Source organism: Anthonomus grandis, chromosome 1 (genome assembly GCF_022605725.1).
Source record: "Anthonomus grandis grandis chromosome 1, icAntGran1.3, whole genome shotgun sequence".
NCBI classification, from domain to species: domain Eukaryota; kingdom Metazoa; phylum Arthropoda; class Insecta; order Coleoptera; family Curculionidae; genus Anthonomus; species Anthonomus grandis.
Genome location: NC_065546.1, coordinates 53,492,756 through 53,509,740, shown reverse-complemented (window position 1 = coordinate 53,509,740; position 16,985 = coordinate 53,492,756). Strand labels below are relative to the sequence as shown.

General features: G+C 32.2%; 2 protein-coding genes across 3 annotated transcripts; both read right to left on the bottom strand.

The window, feature by feature from the left end:
• Window positions 1–2,160, bottom strand: LOC126737496 (uncharacterized). The gene is made up of 2 exons (XM_050442416.1): window positions 1,973–2,160; window positions 1–235 (listed from the first exon to the last, which is right to left on the bottom strand). Exons 1-2 carry the CDS (start codon window positions 2,070–2,072, stop codon window positions 69–71), a joined length of 267 nt encoding a protein of 88 aa, XP_050298373.1. The 5' UTR covers window positions 2,073–2,160; the 3' UTR covers window positions 1–68.
• Window positions 2,161–9,416: 7,256 nt separating this feature from the next.
• On the bottom strand, window positions 9,417–15,017 carry LOC126737325 (glutamate-rich WD repeat-containing protein 1). 2 transcript variants are annotated; one of them, XM_050442196.1, is made up of 5 exons: window positions 14,661–15,014; window positions 10,470–10,705; window positions 10,077–10,417; window positions 9,637–10,018; window positions 9,417–9,582 (listed from the first exon to the last, which is right to left on the bottom strand). In XM_050442196.1, exons 1-5 carry the CDS (start codon window positions 14,923–14,925, stop codon window positions 9,445–9,447), a joined length of 1,362 nt encoding a protein of 453 aa, XP_050298153.1. In that variant the 5' UTR covers window positions 14,926–15,014; the 3' UTR covers window positions 9,417–9,444. The 2 variants fall into 2 exon arrangements, with proteins under 2 accessions (XP_050298153.1, XP_050298146.1); XM_050442189.1 differs by having other exon boundaries at window positions 9,417–10,018; window positions 14,661–15,017.
• Between the last annotated feature and the right edge of the window lie 1,968 nt (window positions 15,018–16,985).

Genomic DNA, 16,985 nt, shown 5'->3' with positions numbered 1-16,985 from the left:
TTATATAAAATAACTTATATTACGTAATAAAATAGTATATGTATAGGCATATTGTTTACAGGAAAATTTTACTCATAATTAAATCGTCGTTTGCCATCGAACCTAAATCCGTATGCAGCGGCGTTTCTTGCGTCAACTAAAGCGGGATTTCTGTGTTTGTAGAAACTTCCGTGGGAATGGGCGGCCCTTGATGATCCCAATTTTTCGCCTCTCGGATAAAAGGCTTCGAAGGTACCTTTAAAATACGTTTTTTTTTTAATATAAAATTATACTGAAATGTGAGAGGGTTTGGGTCGGGCGTGGCTATTCAAATAAGAAAATCACATGCCAGGAATGTATTTTTTTGTAAGGTAATTACAGGGAAACCTGTGTACTTTAAATTCTTGCCTAAATGTTCTCAGAATGGCCTTAAGGAACCTTTAACGTAATTAAAGATTACAATGAAAATAGGAGAATAAGAAATAAACAAATCTTGGGATCACATATTTGAAAATAAGTAAGTTAGATATCTCAAAATTGAAACACACAGATTCCACAAATAAATTCATTAGATTCATATTTCAATGTTTAAAAAAAAATTAAAAATCAGTATATTTGCCTTTAAAGTTAAATAAATCAAAGAAAAAATTTGAATATTCGAGCGACAAAATGCTCATATCTCTCAAAATGAAAAAGCTAGAAATTTAAAAATTGGAACATAGAATCTTCTTTTAAAACAAATAGACTAGGTGTTCTAGGACACCTAATCAGGATATTAGCATTGGTAATAATATTAAAAAAAATAAATAAATTTTACGATACAAAAATGCTCATATTTCTATAAATTAATACAGTTATAGATTTGAAAATTGAAACACAAATTCCCCTAATAAATATATTGAAAACCTATTACCGGATTTTACAAAAAAAAAAATTTTAATATAAAAAAATTATAAAAATGAGGATATGTCTAAAAATAAAAAATTAAAGATTTAAGAATTGGAACCGAAATTCTCCATATAAAATCATTCCATATTATTTACGTGTTTTGTTTATAATATTAAAAAAAGTAAAATATTTGTCTTGAAAGTTAAAAAATTTAATAAAAAAATTAAAAATTTTACGCACAAAACTCTTACATCTCTGAAAATTCGAGATTTGAAAATTTAAACACAAATTCCCCTAATAAATTATTGGATACATAATTTAGCCTTTCTTTGTTTTTTTTTCTAAATACGGATATGTATTGGCCTTGAAAAAATTTTGAAAATTAAATTTTACAAGACAAAATGCTAATATTTCTATAAATAATAATGGTAGAAGTTTGAAATTTAAAACAAAAATTTCTCTATAATACAGTCATCAAATACCTATTTTCTTTTTTTTTCCAAATTAAAAAAATCAATTATAGACATAAATCATTTATTAGTACCCCAAAGCAGAAAAACTATTGGACAGTAAGCATTACATTTCACAAATCTTCAACTCTGTTTGCCTAAATATTAGAGATAAATTAGCAAAAATTTTTAAATGTATGTTAGAGATTAGATACATCAGATGGGCAGAGAAAGATTTAATAATTTAATAAATAATACATAGGGTAACTAAACTATGAAATACGTCACGTGTATCACGTACAATTATTTACTGGTAAATTGAATTAATCATTTTGTAGTATTATTTTATTTATTATATCATATTTTTTTTCATTTTTGTAAATAAGCTGATTTATTATTTATTATTTATTATTATTATTATTATCTTAACTAAAATATTTCCAAAAATACCACCAATAACATACAGAACATTTGAACTTTCTAGAGAATATTTAGGAGATATTCCAAAAAGTCTTTTGTTCCTAAAAGTAGAGGAAAACAATTCTTTGCCGTAAGAAGAACAGTTTCGATTGTCAAAATGGCGAATGACCGAAATCTTAAAAAAAAAATTGCCACGCCCAAACTTGAGTTTCACTATATTGAAACGCGATTTTTACCTTTCGGAGGTATGGCAGTTTTAATTTCGGCATCCTCGGGGTCATAAGCATAAACCATAACACAACAGTAGCTTAACATTAATAAACCGTAAAACGTCATTTCCAGCACAAATTAGTAAAAAACAAACAAAAATTAAACCGGCCCAACGATAACGCGATACGGACTGCGAATATTATTATTTTACACTTTCACTTTTAGCGTTTGTGCAATATAGTTTGTTTTACCGCCGGGGGAGTTTTTGCATTCGGGGTGCTGTTTAAATGGAGAAAAAAAGAGATTAACATAAAGTAATCATTAAAAAATGTTACGAAATGAAGATGTGAAAAAATCATTGTGGGCTTAAAAGCAAAGGGCGGCATGTGTAGAGACCGGGATACCATCAATCTTGGCTTTTAAATTAATACGTTACTCGCCCATTAAGTTTTTGACACCTTTTGATGCGAGGTACGGATAAGAGAATCGTTTTGGAGTATTGCGCGTCGCCTTTTTAATTTGATGATAAATGCGCGTTTTTTTCTTAAATTACCGTCAGATGTTAAGGTACATTTGGTACTCAGCATATTAAAAGGTTTTAAATTAGTAAGTTAATTAAAAGTATTTACTTAGATACAGGTTGGAGAATCGATCATTACGCATACGTGCTTAAAGGCGAAATACGGCAATGCGCACACGTGCATTACGTACGCTCCGTTACTCGCCTGTTACGTCGTTGTTTTTCTTTTACAGGTTTTTTCATACATCAGTCTACAACTCAGACACGCAATACCTCAGGCAATTAGCACATCATAGGAAGAAATATTTACAGGCCACCAAATACTAATTTAGATAAGTAGAAATATGTTTTATTCTATCAAACGTTTAGAATCACTTATGGATACTTGATGTTATTCAAATAACTAACGAACCTGCTTATATAACCCCTACTTCGATAACCCTTATTGATCTTATTTTTACAAATTTAGAGCATGTTGAAGGCACAGGGATTCAAAACGTCTCCCTGTCTGATAATTGTTCCGGTATATTATTTAAAAATATGAAATTTTGAAAGTGGAACAACAACGACCAGTATGCTCCATTTATTGTTAATCTTAATAACATAACGTTTACTAATTTTCAAAATCATCGCGACTTATTACTTAGACATTATATACGATACGGATAGATATCAAAATAAAATATTTTACACGAAAACAACTTTTTATATATATGCTCCCTTAAAAGTATTTAAAGGAAATAGAAGCTATAAATAGGCGCCATTTATGCTAGAAAAATATTACAAGAAAGAAGCAAAGATGCATTGCAACACATCTTTCATATGTTAATGAAATAAAAAACTTTTTTTTATCGATATGCACTAATCATCAAGAGCCAGATCAAAATCTCCTTGACTTTTACAGAAATAATCTTAAAAATGATTCTCAACATATTTTTAGCTTGAGGGTAGTGAAAATAAAAATTTAGTGAGAATTATTATTAAAAAGGTAATGAGAATTATTTTATCCATAAAAAGCAAAGCGTCGAATGCGACGACCTTAATTGTTGTCGATTGATGATTCCTTTTTTTACTTCATATAATAAATAAATGTATAACTAAATCATATTTTCCAGATATGTCGAAATATGCTTTTGTCTTAAGGATGTGCAATTTAAAGAACTGCGCTCAATAAGCATTCTTCCAACACTTATAGAAGTGTTAGAAAAAATTGTTTATACAAGTTAGTGTTTTTTTAGATAGAAATAAGATTTTGCCATTAAAACAGTCAAACTTTCGACAAGCATATAGATATCTTTTTTAAGCATAGAGTAAGAATAAATTGAGTGCCCTTATTTTTTAGACTATATACAGGCTTTATTGCCTTCATGAATCATGAAATTCTTCTGCCTATATATTCCTTTTTTCCCGAAATATTTAAAAAAAATAGAATTTTTTTTTTCGAGAGAGGTAAAGGTATTTGCTTTTTTATCCCAATATTTTATGTTTTTTTTCCTGGAAGTAGAAGTAATTTTAATATTTTTTATAGAGAATTCCATCATTGCTCCAAGCATTTAAATTCATGTTTTAATTTCACATAAAAAAATTAAAGTACTTAATGTTATTATTTTTTAGGTAGTTAATGCATTTTTCTTCGTCATTTACGAAGAAAAATGCGGAAAACCCGTCCAGTTAATCATCAATTATTACCGTCAACCGGGGTTACATCGGACGATATCTTAAATTATCTGTCTGTATTTCTTTTATTATACGAAATTAAAGCTAACTAATGCATTCTATAATAAAAAGTTTAGCTAGTAAACATATTTATATAAAAAAATATTTTAAAAATTGTCACGATATTTATTCATTTTCTTAAAGTGCGTCTAACCTCAGCTATGGGGGAATATCGGACGATTCCATTTTCACATTGAAAAAGTGCACGTTGAGCCTGGTATCCGGTATAGGTTTGGTTAAAAACATTTATCATTTATAATTAAAAAAAAAAATTTCTACTACTGTGCGTAAAGTGCTCACTTTACACACTTCCCAGGGTGTGTAGTTTCACTTTTTACGCACTAGTGCCTAAAAAGTAATTTGACATTTAATTTATAGTTTCTCAACAAATGTTTTGACTTTTTTTTTACCGTAAAGTCGTTTAAGTGCGTAAACTAATTTGATATTTTTGATGTTTTCTTCGGTAGTAGAAAAAATTTTGCATGTTACACGTGTGTAAAATCCCTTTTTTATTCATGGGAATTATCGCAAGTTTCCCATTTATTAAAAAAAGGATCATTTTACACACTTGTTACGTAAATAACTACACTTGCGTGCATAGAAATCGGCCCACTGTAAACTTTTGACTTTAAATATAGTTTTTTTAAAAATTATACATCAGATCAAAAAAAGAAATATGCTGTTTGAAAGACAAATTAATATCCTTTAATATGAGTATAAATTTATGAAAACTTATTTGAACTCCTCTTGCCCTAATAACATCTCTCATATGATTAGGCATAGATCTAATCAAGTTTGCTATTATTTCTTGTGGGATGTTTAGCCACTCTTCTTTTACTGCAACAATAAGCTCTGGGATCGAGTTTGGGGTACGAAGTCTAGCTCGAATTCTTCATTTTAGCTTATCCCATAAATGTTCGATCGGATTTGGGTCAGGAGTGTATGCTGGCCACTCCATAACCCGAAAACCGACTTCTGCAATGTAATCTTGCACGATTCTTGCGGTGTGCGGCCTTGCGTTGTCATGCATAAAGGTAAATTCATCTCCAATGTAGTCGACGTAAGGTACCACATGAATTGCTAAAATCTCCTCGATATACCTAGCAGCCATTAAACCTCTTCTTCCGTGAACACGGTCGCTCCTACGAATGAATTGAAGGTCGGTTCGTGCTTCTATAGAAATTTCACCCCAGATCATGCAGGAACCACCTCCATAAGCACTTCGCTCTTCAAAGCAGCAATCTGCAAATCGCTCTCTTGGTCACGGTACACTTTCCTTCTTCGGGTGCTACCATGGAGGCATATTCTGGACTCATCTGAGAACAGAACAGATCCCCATTGTTCCAACGTCCAATTCAGATAATCCCTTGCAAAACGCAGGCGTGCTTGCCATCTGACATCAGTTGTAGACCTTTATTTAAACAATTACAAATTTTAACACTACCAGGCTTGTATATTTAATTACCAATGCCTGTTATATATAAAAACACATCTTTCTGAATTTGGTATAGTACAAGATAGACACACACGAGCAATTTGTTATTGCTTCCATAACATCGAGTAACCTTAAGTTAAAAGAGCTCTCAAACATATAATAATAATAATTCTTATATTTCCTCAGTACAAAGTACACATACAGAAATACAATTCCTTAAAGGAAGAAAATGTCGAAATCTAATAAAAATAGTCACGTTTTTACAAAACAATCAGCTTACACTTCTCACTTATTAAGCTAAACTTAAATACTTAAACACAAATTATTGAGATTTTAAGATTGTCAACAGATGATTCTGTCATTTATATAAATTAGAAAAAGGAGGAGTCTCAGGATCGATCCCTAGGGAACATCATGTTTTATGTTTAAGACACCAGACATGTTTGAGAAAGTTTGTTGCATTCTATCTAAAAAATAACTGTAAAGTAACTGATGACTTATATCTTCAAATCCATAAGTTTTAGTAGCAATATATCATGAGAAGCAATATGTCACTAAGTGGAGAAACTATAATTAAAACAGACTGCTCTAAGTTTTTGGGCATTTTTGTTGATTATGTAAATTATTTAGAGTTCCAATTTACAATACTAACATTTGCTGCTGAAAATTTTAGTCAAAAAACTCATGGAGAGAGTAGAAGCTTTTCTCGACCAGGAAATCTTTGAGCCTTTTTTTAAAAATATATATATTTGGGGCATTTGTTATGTTGTAAATAATATTTTTCTGATAAAATGCTGTTTAGTGAATATCTGGCAATAAGAGGGCTCGCCTACGAGTATTATATACCTGGTCAACAGATCTATCAGTTTGAAAAATTGGTTTATTTTTATATACATAAGTACAGTCAACTCCGGATATAGTAAACTTGAAAAATACATCAAAATAGGTTCACTATAGCCGAAGTTCACTTTAAAGGAAAAACAACATGGTGTTAATTTTAGAATATGTATGTATATGTATTTTAATCAATAAATAAAATAAAGATTATAACTGGCTTTTATTATAAGGATAAACAGCACATACAGTTCTTATAACACATATACAATATGTACATAGCTACTAAGTCATAATCTACGTGTCTGTAACTACTTAGTATATGTACTGAGAAATCTTGGTTTGTATAAGTCTGTTTGAAACTTATGTGACTTATATATCCCTCTAGGGTAGAAAAACTAGTCCAGACTTCTTCTGGAACTTCACGTGATTGCAAAAAAGTGCGTATTTTCGTAATTTTCTGCGTCATTTCTCTAATTGATAAAATGTTCATTTCAACATCCTCATTAGGTGTTTCTGATCGTTTTCGTCATCATCACTTCCGACTTCTACATTTACTGCTAAAAAAAATAAAAGACAAAAGGTTAGTTTTATTCTAAAGTTAGTTTTATAGTACCGTTTGAAACTGACTGGATAATCTGCTCCTCTGTTATAGACTCGGTTGAAATAACATGGTCATCAATAGAAATGAATTTTTGCAAGTCAAAGTCATTTATCCTTTTTCTCATTTCCTCTTCAACCGATTTTTGAACGTCAGTATTTTCTTGATTACTATGTTTTTTTAACCATTCATTTAGGGGCAAGTCATCGTCTGAATCAAATTTATGTTTCACCTCAAAAAATCCTGCATGCTTAAAACAGTTTGCAATGGTTTTTGCACTTACTTCCTGCCAAGCTAAATGTATGAAGTTTACAGCATCTAAAAGACTCACTGAAAAATCTTGTCCATTATCAATTGCCTGTAACATTTTTATTATCATTTTTTTTCTGTAATGACTTCAATGAATGAATTACTCCTTGATCCATAGGCTGCAGCTTTGAACTGGTATTAGGAGGCATAAGACCAATTTAATTTGGTTTAGAGGAACTTCGGGATGTGCTGGACAATTATCGACTAAAAGTAATATTTTCCTCTTGTTCTTCTGTAACTCTGCATCCCACTGGAGCAACTCTTCAGTAAACAAATTAGATGTCATCCATGCCTTACTGTTTGCTCTGTATTTAACTGGCAACATTTTGTTTTTAAAACATCTGGGATTGGCGGATTTACCGATAACAAGCAACTCTCTTTTTTCAGTTCCAGACATGTTTGCAGCGACTAGCACTGTTATTCTAACTTAGAAAGTTTTCCGCCAGCACAGGTTTCTTCAACAAATTTTAAAGTTTTATCTGGCGTTAGTTTATAGAAAAGTCCGGTCTCGTCAGCATTAAAAATGTCATTACTACTGTAATTCTTACGAAGATCGGGCCAAACAGTAGTAAACCAGTTATTAACAACATCCATGTCAACTGATGCAGACTCACCAATAATTTTCCCTCCAGTAATACAGTGTCTCTTCTTAAAACGTTCAATCTAGCTTCTAGAACATTCAAACGTTTTTCCTTAAATTTTACTACCCATTTCACTAGCTTTTTCTTGAAGAATAGCACCACTTAATGGAACGTTTTCCTTTCTTTGTTGTGTAAACTACTGTAAAAATCCTCTATCAACCCCTTCATGAGCCGATTTTCTAAGTCTTTTACACTTTGCATTAACTTTACCATATGCTGATAAAATCTCTTCCCTCTTTTTCCAAACTATGCAAACGGTTGATTTTGGCAAATTTAATTCACAAATATCACTCTGTTTAACACCACTTTTCATTTTTTGAATAATGTCATATTTTTCTTTTAATGTTAAAGCTTTACGCCTTTGCTTCTCCATTTTGACTATCCAAGACTCAGCAAAACACTCGTATAAATAACTCACAGTAAGTAACGCGTGAAGTGAAATGCCACTGAAAACAAAACAACAGCGATCGTGCTAAATTTAATTCTCGGGGAATTACCGTTGGATTCTTCGAAAAGTTCACTATAAGCGAAATGTTTTTCTTGGTCTTGATAAAATTTACTTCACTTTACTCGAGAGTTCATTATAACCGGGTTCGCTATAAACGGAAAAAAAATTACATTGTTCTTATCGTAGTTTTTTTTGGGTATTTGAATAGGCGTTTACTATAACCGAATGTTCACTTTAAACGGGTTTGTTATATACGAAGTCCACTGTACTTACTTCAACAATGTAAGAATTTTATTCTCTTTAAAGTGCGTCCTGCATGAGTCTCTAAATTTAATATTACTGATGATCCTGTTGGCATGCTTCTGAATAAGAAATATCCTTGGGAGGACTCGATCCCCAGTACAGAATCCCATAAAGGAATAGAAATTTAGAAATTGGCGTAATATAAAGTTAAAAAAGCTGCTTTACCACAATGCTGTAAAAGAAATATTAATGCAAGTTTTTAATTTATTGCAAAGAATAACTACATGAGAATTCCATTGTAGATCATGATCAAACAACTTCAAAAAAGTTATATTTTCCTTGTACCTAATGCAATACTTTGGATATTTGGAAATGATATCAACAGGCTTATCCTAGATGTATGCCCATATAATCCTGATGAATTTTATTCACATTTATCCTCATGGTTCTAATTTTTTTTTATACAATTCTATAGCCTTTACACTGCTTAGCTATATGAGTTTCTGTGGGTGATGTCTTTGTCCCAATTCTTTTGGGAGTATTTCTGGAAACCCCGAGAGATTCCCTAATCCTTATGGGAATCCGCCACCGCATATTACTACGTATTTGACAATTCTTAACATTTCCAGATGTAATGTAGGCAAATAAAGCAATATTATTATAAACAAGAATATCAAATTCCGAGTTCCCCAGATTAACAAATACTTTCTAAAAAATTGTATATGTACTTAAATCAACATTTATTTAAACTTTACACACTAATAGTCCTGAATATATTAAAACCACTCTCTGCAGTACTGATCACGACACCAGGTAGTTGCTTGTGCCAGTGAAGCTCCTTAATATTGTCCTGTCCTTGATGAATAAACAAAAGTTGTGGTGGTACACCCTTAAATAAAAGAGTTGTTTTAATTTTTTTTATTGTTCCAATAAAATTACTTACCTCAATTTCATCCTTGGTTTCGTCATCTTTCTCAACAGACAAGTCCCATAAGGCAATTTGATTATCTGAGCCACCAGAAGCAAAAACAGCGGAGTCTGTCGGATGCCATTCAACAGTTGTCACAGGTTCCGTATGGTGTTTAAATGTAGCCAAAGGCACCTGCTGTCGAATCGTTCTCAAGTCCCAGACATGGAGAAAACCATCATCTCCACCACTAACTATGAAGGGCTCATTTCTGTTCCAACTTATAACATTAACGTCACTCTCATGAGCCTTTTCGGCAGTAATCATGCAAGCTTTACTAGGGTTGGCTCTTGTATCCCAAATTCTGATACTTTTATCTACTGAACAACTGGCTAGTACATTTCTTTCATTTGGAGACCTTTGAAGAACAGAAGAATAACATCAAAATTATCAATAAATCATGCAGACTCTTATACCATTGTAAATCCTCTACAGATTCCTGGTGTCCAATTAGGGGCCTCTGATCCACCTGCCAAGAACAAGCCTCTGATGAGTTCCAAATGTGAATGTCTTTCCTACAATCCCCGGTGGCTAAAACTCCACTCATGGTAGGACTCCAATCCATAGCAAACCCTTCAGTTTTATGACCACTAAACGTAAACAATGGTGAAGTAGAATTTTGCTTGTTTTCCTTATTGTATTGTTGTAATAAGTGGTCAGACTCTATGGCTTGTAATTGAGGTTTCAAGTTCCAAATGTTAACCCTACCTAGTTCGCTCCAAGATGCAGCAAGGACTGTTCCATTTATAACTGTACTCTAAAAAAATAAACATAAAAGAAAAACAATAGTTTCCTTAGGGAATGCTTACCCTAATCCTATTTACGCATCCCTGGTGTTTCATAAGTGCTGCAAGCATTCTAGGCCTTTTTTCGTCACTTTCATCCCCAGAGTCTTCATCATCATCCTCCTCCTCATTTCCCTCACTTTTGGTTGTTTTATGTAAATTTGTAAGTTTCATTACAATTACGTTATTAACGTGGGTTGTGGGTGCCTGGGTACCAGCTACTAAATAGGCCGTCAAAGGATATGTGTCTCTACTCTCACCTATAGCATATAAATAATACTGTTTTATTTATTTCTTTCATATTGATGGGATATTCTATTACATAATTTAACAATATAATAATAGAAATTTACAAGCTAATTTAAAGCTTTCCAAAATACAAAAATATGTAATATATAAACCAAGACATTTTAAAATTTTTTTGAGGGATCAGTATACCCTTGGACACTTACCAATTTTATAATAATTTACAACTCACTAAGAACATTGCAAAGATCTTGCTTGATCACTATTACAAATTTAAGTGGCTGTAACACCTAGGTGTAAAATATACATGTAAGGTCATTGCTTAGAGGAGATAATATGATTCATATTTGTCATACACATACTTTTTGCATTCTTTGCATTTTTTTGTTTTTATCCCCTTTATCTCATGTGGCAGTAATGTATAATGTATATATTTTTGGTGCAAGATAAACAAAAAATTAAAGGTCAAAACTTTTGACAATATTTTGGTATGCTTAAGTTTTTTTTTATTTAAATACTCCACAAACACCACAAAATTGGAATTACATGTAAAGTCTTAAGTTACAGATTAATTACGCCTTAAATTTAAAACAGAAGATAATATAACTTAAAAAATAAAAATTATAATAAGACTAGAATATAAAACTTAAAAATAAATAACAGAGATAAAAAAGAAACAAGAACAGTCATAAAATGGGTCTTAACCTGGCATAGTATTCCCAACTCAAATATAATAGTTAAATGGAAAATCACAGTAAAGCTTTTAAATCTTTTAAAGAAGTACTCAAAATGTCTATCTTAGTTTGAGTAAAAACTTTCATTTACAACAGTCGTCATTCCGTTGAATGGGGATAAGTTGTTATTTGGATCAACGTTAAAGAATTTTTGATAATTTGGAAGCCTAAGAATAATTTTTAGTAGATTTAGTCGAATATAATTGATCAAGTTACAGTATTTGTAGTTAAAATTATTTAATATATTGTATAGTATAATATCACAGCTTGTATCTTTCTTCTATCTAAAAAGAGTTTTAAATGAAAAACTGTCCAGCATACTTTTAGAGGACACTTTGTATGGATAAGAGTTATTATTCAAAATATAAAGATAGCGCAGAAACCTTTTTTGGAATTCCTCTATTTGATCTATGTGCAAGATTCTAAGGGCATCCATATTTGAGAGGCATATTCATGGTGAGGTCTAAATATTGCATTAATCTTACTATTGTGACTATTAAATTTTAAGTTAGACTGAAACAGAACTTTAACCTCACTGACTCAACTAAGATCATAATATCCAATGTGATAATGGTTCAACACCAGATTTATTTTTCTAGTAAAAGAGGTAACAGAACACTTTTTCCCATTTAAAGCCATTCCACTATTACTAAACCATGACACAAAATTATCTAAATGCTGATGCAATATATCACAGTCTTCCTGGGCCTTGACAACCCTGAAGAGTTTGAAATCATCTGCAAAGAGAAGCCCAGCAGATCCAGTGAGGCACTCAGGTAAGGAGTCAATAAAGCTAAAAAACAGCAGAGGACCCAACTACTTCCCTGTGGTACTCCTGAGGTTCTCGAGCTTGTAGACCCAACCCTAACCCGCTGAACTATTCTAATCTGTTCGTCAGATAGGATCTCAACAAGCAGCACGGATCCTCCGCAACTCCAAAGCCCACCAACCTTTCAAGCAGCACTATCAAAGGCTTTCCCACAGTCTGTATAAACTACATCTAATAGATATTTATTTGAAATAGCATCGGCAGCAAATTTTAAAATTATTGAAAGATTAGTAATAGTAGATTTACCCCTTAGGAAACCATGCTGAAATTTTTGCCATTACAAATTCAGTTAAATGGTTAAAAAGTAAGGTTTCAAATGAATCGTGAATTTCGAAAAGGACTCAACTCGGATTTTGATCAAATTTGACTTTTCCGCAAATTTTTCAGGTTCAATAGTAGGCCAACATTTTATGAAGGAATAGGGCTCATATCTGATTTTCTCTTGCAAATATACGAACTCGTGGTTTTAAAACAAAATTTCAAAAAGGACTCATCTCGCTGAAATGGGTCCTTTTTGTAATGCATTGCGACGCGTTTAGTAAATGAAGCGAACCAAAAAGGGGATTTCTTATTTTTATAAGACGTGAATTTTATTGGAGTATAGGCATCGTAAAGTTTGCTTGTTTCAGTCGCTTTACGGCAGTTGCTTGATGTACGTCAAGTTTGTCATTTGAATTAGTAAACAATCACATATTTTGGGTACTGTTTTGTTCAACGTTACTAGTTTTTTTCTAAACAATGAGTGAGTCTAGTAGTTTGGACGAGGCAGATACAGGAGTAAAGAAAAAGAAGCAAGGAGTAAGAAATCGTGAAATATATAAAAATGTAATTATCAAAAAAGCCAAAGGTAAGGGACTTGCACACACAAACCACATGGATAAAAATATTCCTTGTAGGAAATCTGGGCCTAGTTGTAGGTAAGTGTATACCTATGTTCTATTACATAATTAAAAAATAATAGGAGATGTGGATAGAGGTAGATAAATAATGTTATTTATTTAGTAGGTAGATATTATATTCAATATATAATATATACAAAAATGGTTTTGTGAAAAAATAGTTTTATCTTTGTAGGTGCATTCGAAACCAAAAAAGCAATATTGAATCGCATAAATGGTTTTAATACCAAAGATGAACAGGACATATATATTCAAGGATTGATGGAGACATTCCCTCTGAAGGATACTTCTAAACGTCAAGAAGATAAAATCAAAAAAGTATTTTATCGAAGCAGATGGAAATAGAAAAGAAGTATGTAAAGTAGCCTTTCTAAACTTGCATGGTGTTACTGACAAGAGAATAAAGAGAATTCGACTACTAAATATTGCAAATAAAAGCCCCGACGATATGCGAGGAAAATCTGCCGGGTCCAGAAGCAATGTAATGCCCGCAGAAACATGTGCTTTAATTCACAACTTTATCGAGTCAATTCCTGTTAAACAAATTCACTATTCAAATAATATTGTAAAAAAATACTTATTATCTGTTTTGAATGTGACAATATTGCATGAGAGATTTTCGGCAAAATATCCAGAAAGGAAAGTAAATTATCAGTTTTTTAGAAATTATTTCAATATAAATTTTGACTTGGCATTTGGTAGGCCATAGACAAATTGATGTGTGCTCAAAATGTGAAGAAATTAGCGTTAAGCTGAAGAATACCCAATTAAACGATAATGCCAAGAGGGTCGCCAGTGCGAAGCTAATCATAAGAAATCATAAGAAAAAGTAAACCTGCACAAATGGTTTCCTGATGAAGGGAAAGCATATTGAATCTGCTGAGTAACAAGTGCTGATTGTATCCTTGTTCCGGATACATTCCATCAGTTTTAAAAGTGATATGTTTCAGAAATTTATGTTTAAAAAATTCAAGTCTAACAATGTGCATTATGATATTACCAATATGATTGCAAAAATTAAGATTCTTGTCAATAGTGACACCCAAATCACGAACATAATCACAGTATAAATCACAGTAGAAAGAATTGTACCATTATAGTCGAAGCTAATTTCATTTTTTTAGCAAAGAAATGGACATCTTTTTACGCTTTTCAATATTGATAGGAAGCCTATTAATCTTGCCCCAGTTGTAGATTGAATTAATATCATTTTGGAGAAGCAAACAGTATAATGATGTATAGTGTCCATCAAAATTGGATCCACACATGAAGCAACATTTGCACTATTATTATTTGAAAAAACAATATCAAGACAAACATTTCTTCCATAAGGCAAACGGTTTAACTGATATAACTGTAAAAACCCAAAATAATGTGCTAAATAACATTGTATTAGATGCTCCGGGACACTCAACCTATAAGCCATATTCATTACTCCCATGAACTTCTGTAATAAGTATGTTCTACAGATATAAAAATATACTCAAACATATTTGAAGGTTATTACCTAGTGAATCAGGAATAACGTCGAAACTTAGGCACGGAGCGCTGGTTTGGGCCTGATGGTACATCACATAAGCCGTAGGATCACACACCAATTCCTCGCCCTGCTCTACGGTTTTTCCCGGTAAAAAAACTTCAGTTTTTCTTTGATTTTCACCGGTTTCATTCCCACCGTCGTCTACCTCCATTTCTTCATTTTCTTGGGGGCCCTCGTCGTCCTCGCTGTCCGATGAGGTGTCGCTCTCAATCATTTCTTCTTCATTCGACATTTTTTCCAAAATTCGAGTTTCTTTTTTATGCACGTGTAAAAGTTTTCAAAATCAAAACCAAAACATGTAAATTTGACAGGTGCCAAATGAATGACAGATCAATGACAGATGCATCTTAAATACGAATGCTACATAAACGCCAATAGAACACTAAACCGTCGACTGAGGGCGCCCTCTGAATGTCGAGGTGTAGTACTAAGCGGAAGCGAAAATGATTTTGTGACGCCATAATACCGGGAAATTTGAAATTTGATTAGGGCAACAAACAAAACAAAAAACAATGTCACGGTCTCATAAGCAAATTTTATTGGCTACACGTGTTTCGCCCTGTATAAGCAGGGCATCATCAGCTTATGTGACCCTGACATTTTTTTTTTGTTTGTTTGTTTACATTTTGTGTGGTCTCTTGGAAAAAATGGATGCGGATTTTATATTTGATTACGGCGTCAAATTTTAATTTTGCTCTACTATATCGTGCAGCTAAAATAGTCGGAAAGGCGTGGTACTTTTGGAAAGTAGAGTAAGCAGATTAAAAAAGTGAGAGTAGAGTAACAGATGTAAAATTGGAACTTTTCTTATTAGGATTTGGGACTATTTATTTCTCTATTTTAAAAAGGGCTCTCCGTTCATCATTTTTTCGAGTTGCTTACTTTAATTTCTGAAATATTAATATATTTCCCACTTGATCCATAGGTCTTCTTCTAAAGGTTCCCGTTTCGGTTGCTTGAGCGGTGATTTCTGTGAGTGTCTGGGATTTCACACTATACAATAAAATAGAAAAGTTGATGTTGTTTCAAGAAATTTCAATGTTGTAAGGTTTGAAAATGACACTTATTTTGTGGAATACTGTCTCAGCTTTTCCTATACGACATTTTATTTCTTCTGCACTCTCCCACTGTTCATTTGTGATGGTAACAAGCTAGCAATATGGTTAAACTCGTCCGAAGTCGAGATCCATTTTGGACATGGTGATCCATTTATATTAATTTCTTTTGCAGGTCCATTAACCTTTGTAGTGTTCAAGTTATCTGATATCATTATAGTATCGGCGTATCAAATCCGGACTCTATTAAAAAGGATACCTTCTTCTACTCCATTAAGAGCTTCGTTAAACATTTTTTCGAAAAGTTAAAAATCAAAGGCGAGAGACTCCTATCTGATCACACTTTGTATTTTCACCTGTTTCGTTCGATTTTCGAAGTCTTAAGCACGCTATCCGATTTCAGTAAAGATTTGAAATTAATTTGATATCTTTATTATTCAAGCCAAGCTCTTCAAGGCTATTGATCATTTTATGAAGTTGAACGTGATCAAATGCTTTTTCATCATCAATTAGATAGGCGTATACATCACAATTAGGGTCTTTGCAACCCTGGATTAGGAGTTGAAATCCAAAGAGGAATGCCTATCTGGTTCCGACTGCATTTATAAAACCAAATTGGTTTTCGAATATCTGTTCTTTGTATTTGTTGTAAATTCTTCTGTAGATGATTATAAAAAAAGTTTAACATATGATTCATATATTAGGCTGATGGTCCCATATTTAACGCACTTCTATTCTCCAAGTTTTTCCGGCAACGCTATAAATTCTAATTGCAATCAGCAAATATTCAGAAATGTATAGCCTCTATGTTGTCTGGTTCCACTGCTTTCTTGTTTTTAAATTGTTTAATTGCTATTTCTACCTCGTGGATTAGTATGGGTAGACCTGTAGCTTCTTCTGACTGTAAGTACGTGACCTTCCATCTTTGATCCTCAAAAAGCTTTTATGATTATGGCGTCCACCTGTTTTTCATGTTTGTCAATGACAATTTTCTTTATAGCCGGTCACTTTATTCACCCGATTTTCATTTTATTAAAAGTTGTTGTAAATCATTCATGTCACTTGCTGTTTCACATTCTTTATATTCGATTATTAATCTAATATTTTTTTAAAAAACTCTTAAATATAGCCATATATTCAATTGTGATTTTAATATTCACTTTTTATTCAGGGATAATAAAGCAGATAGACTCGTTGATTTAGTTGGAACTGAAGGCCTCATGAGGACTCATGCATT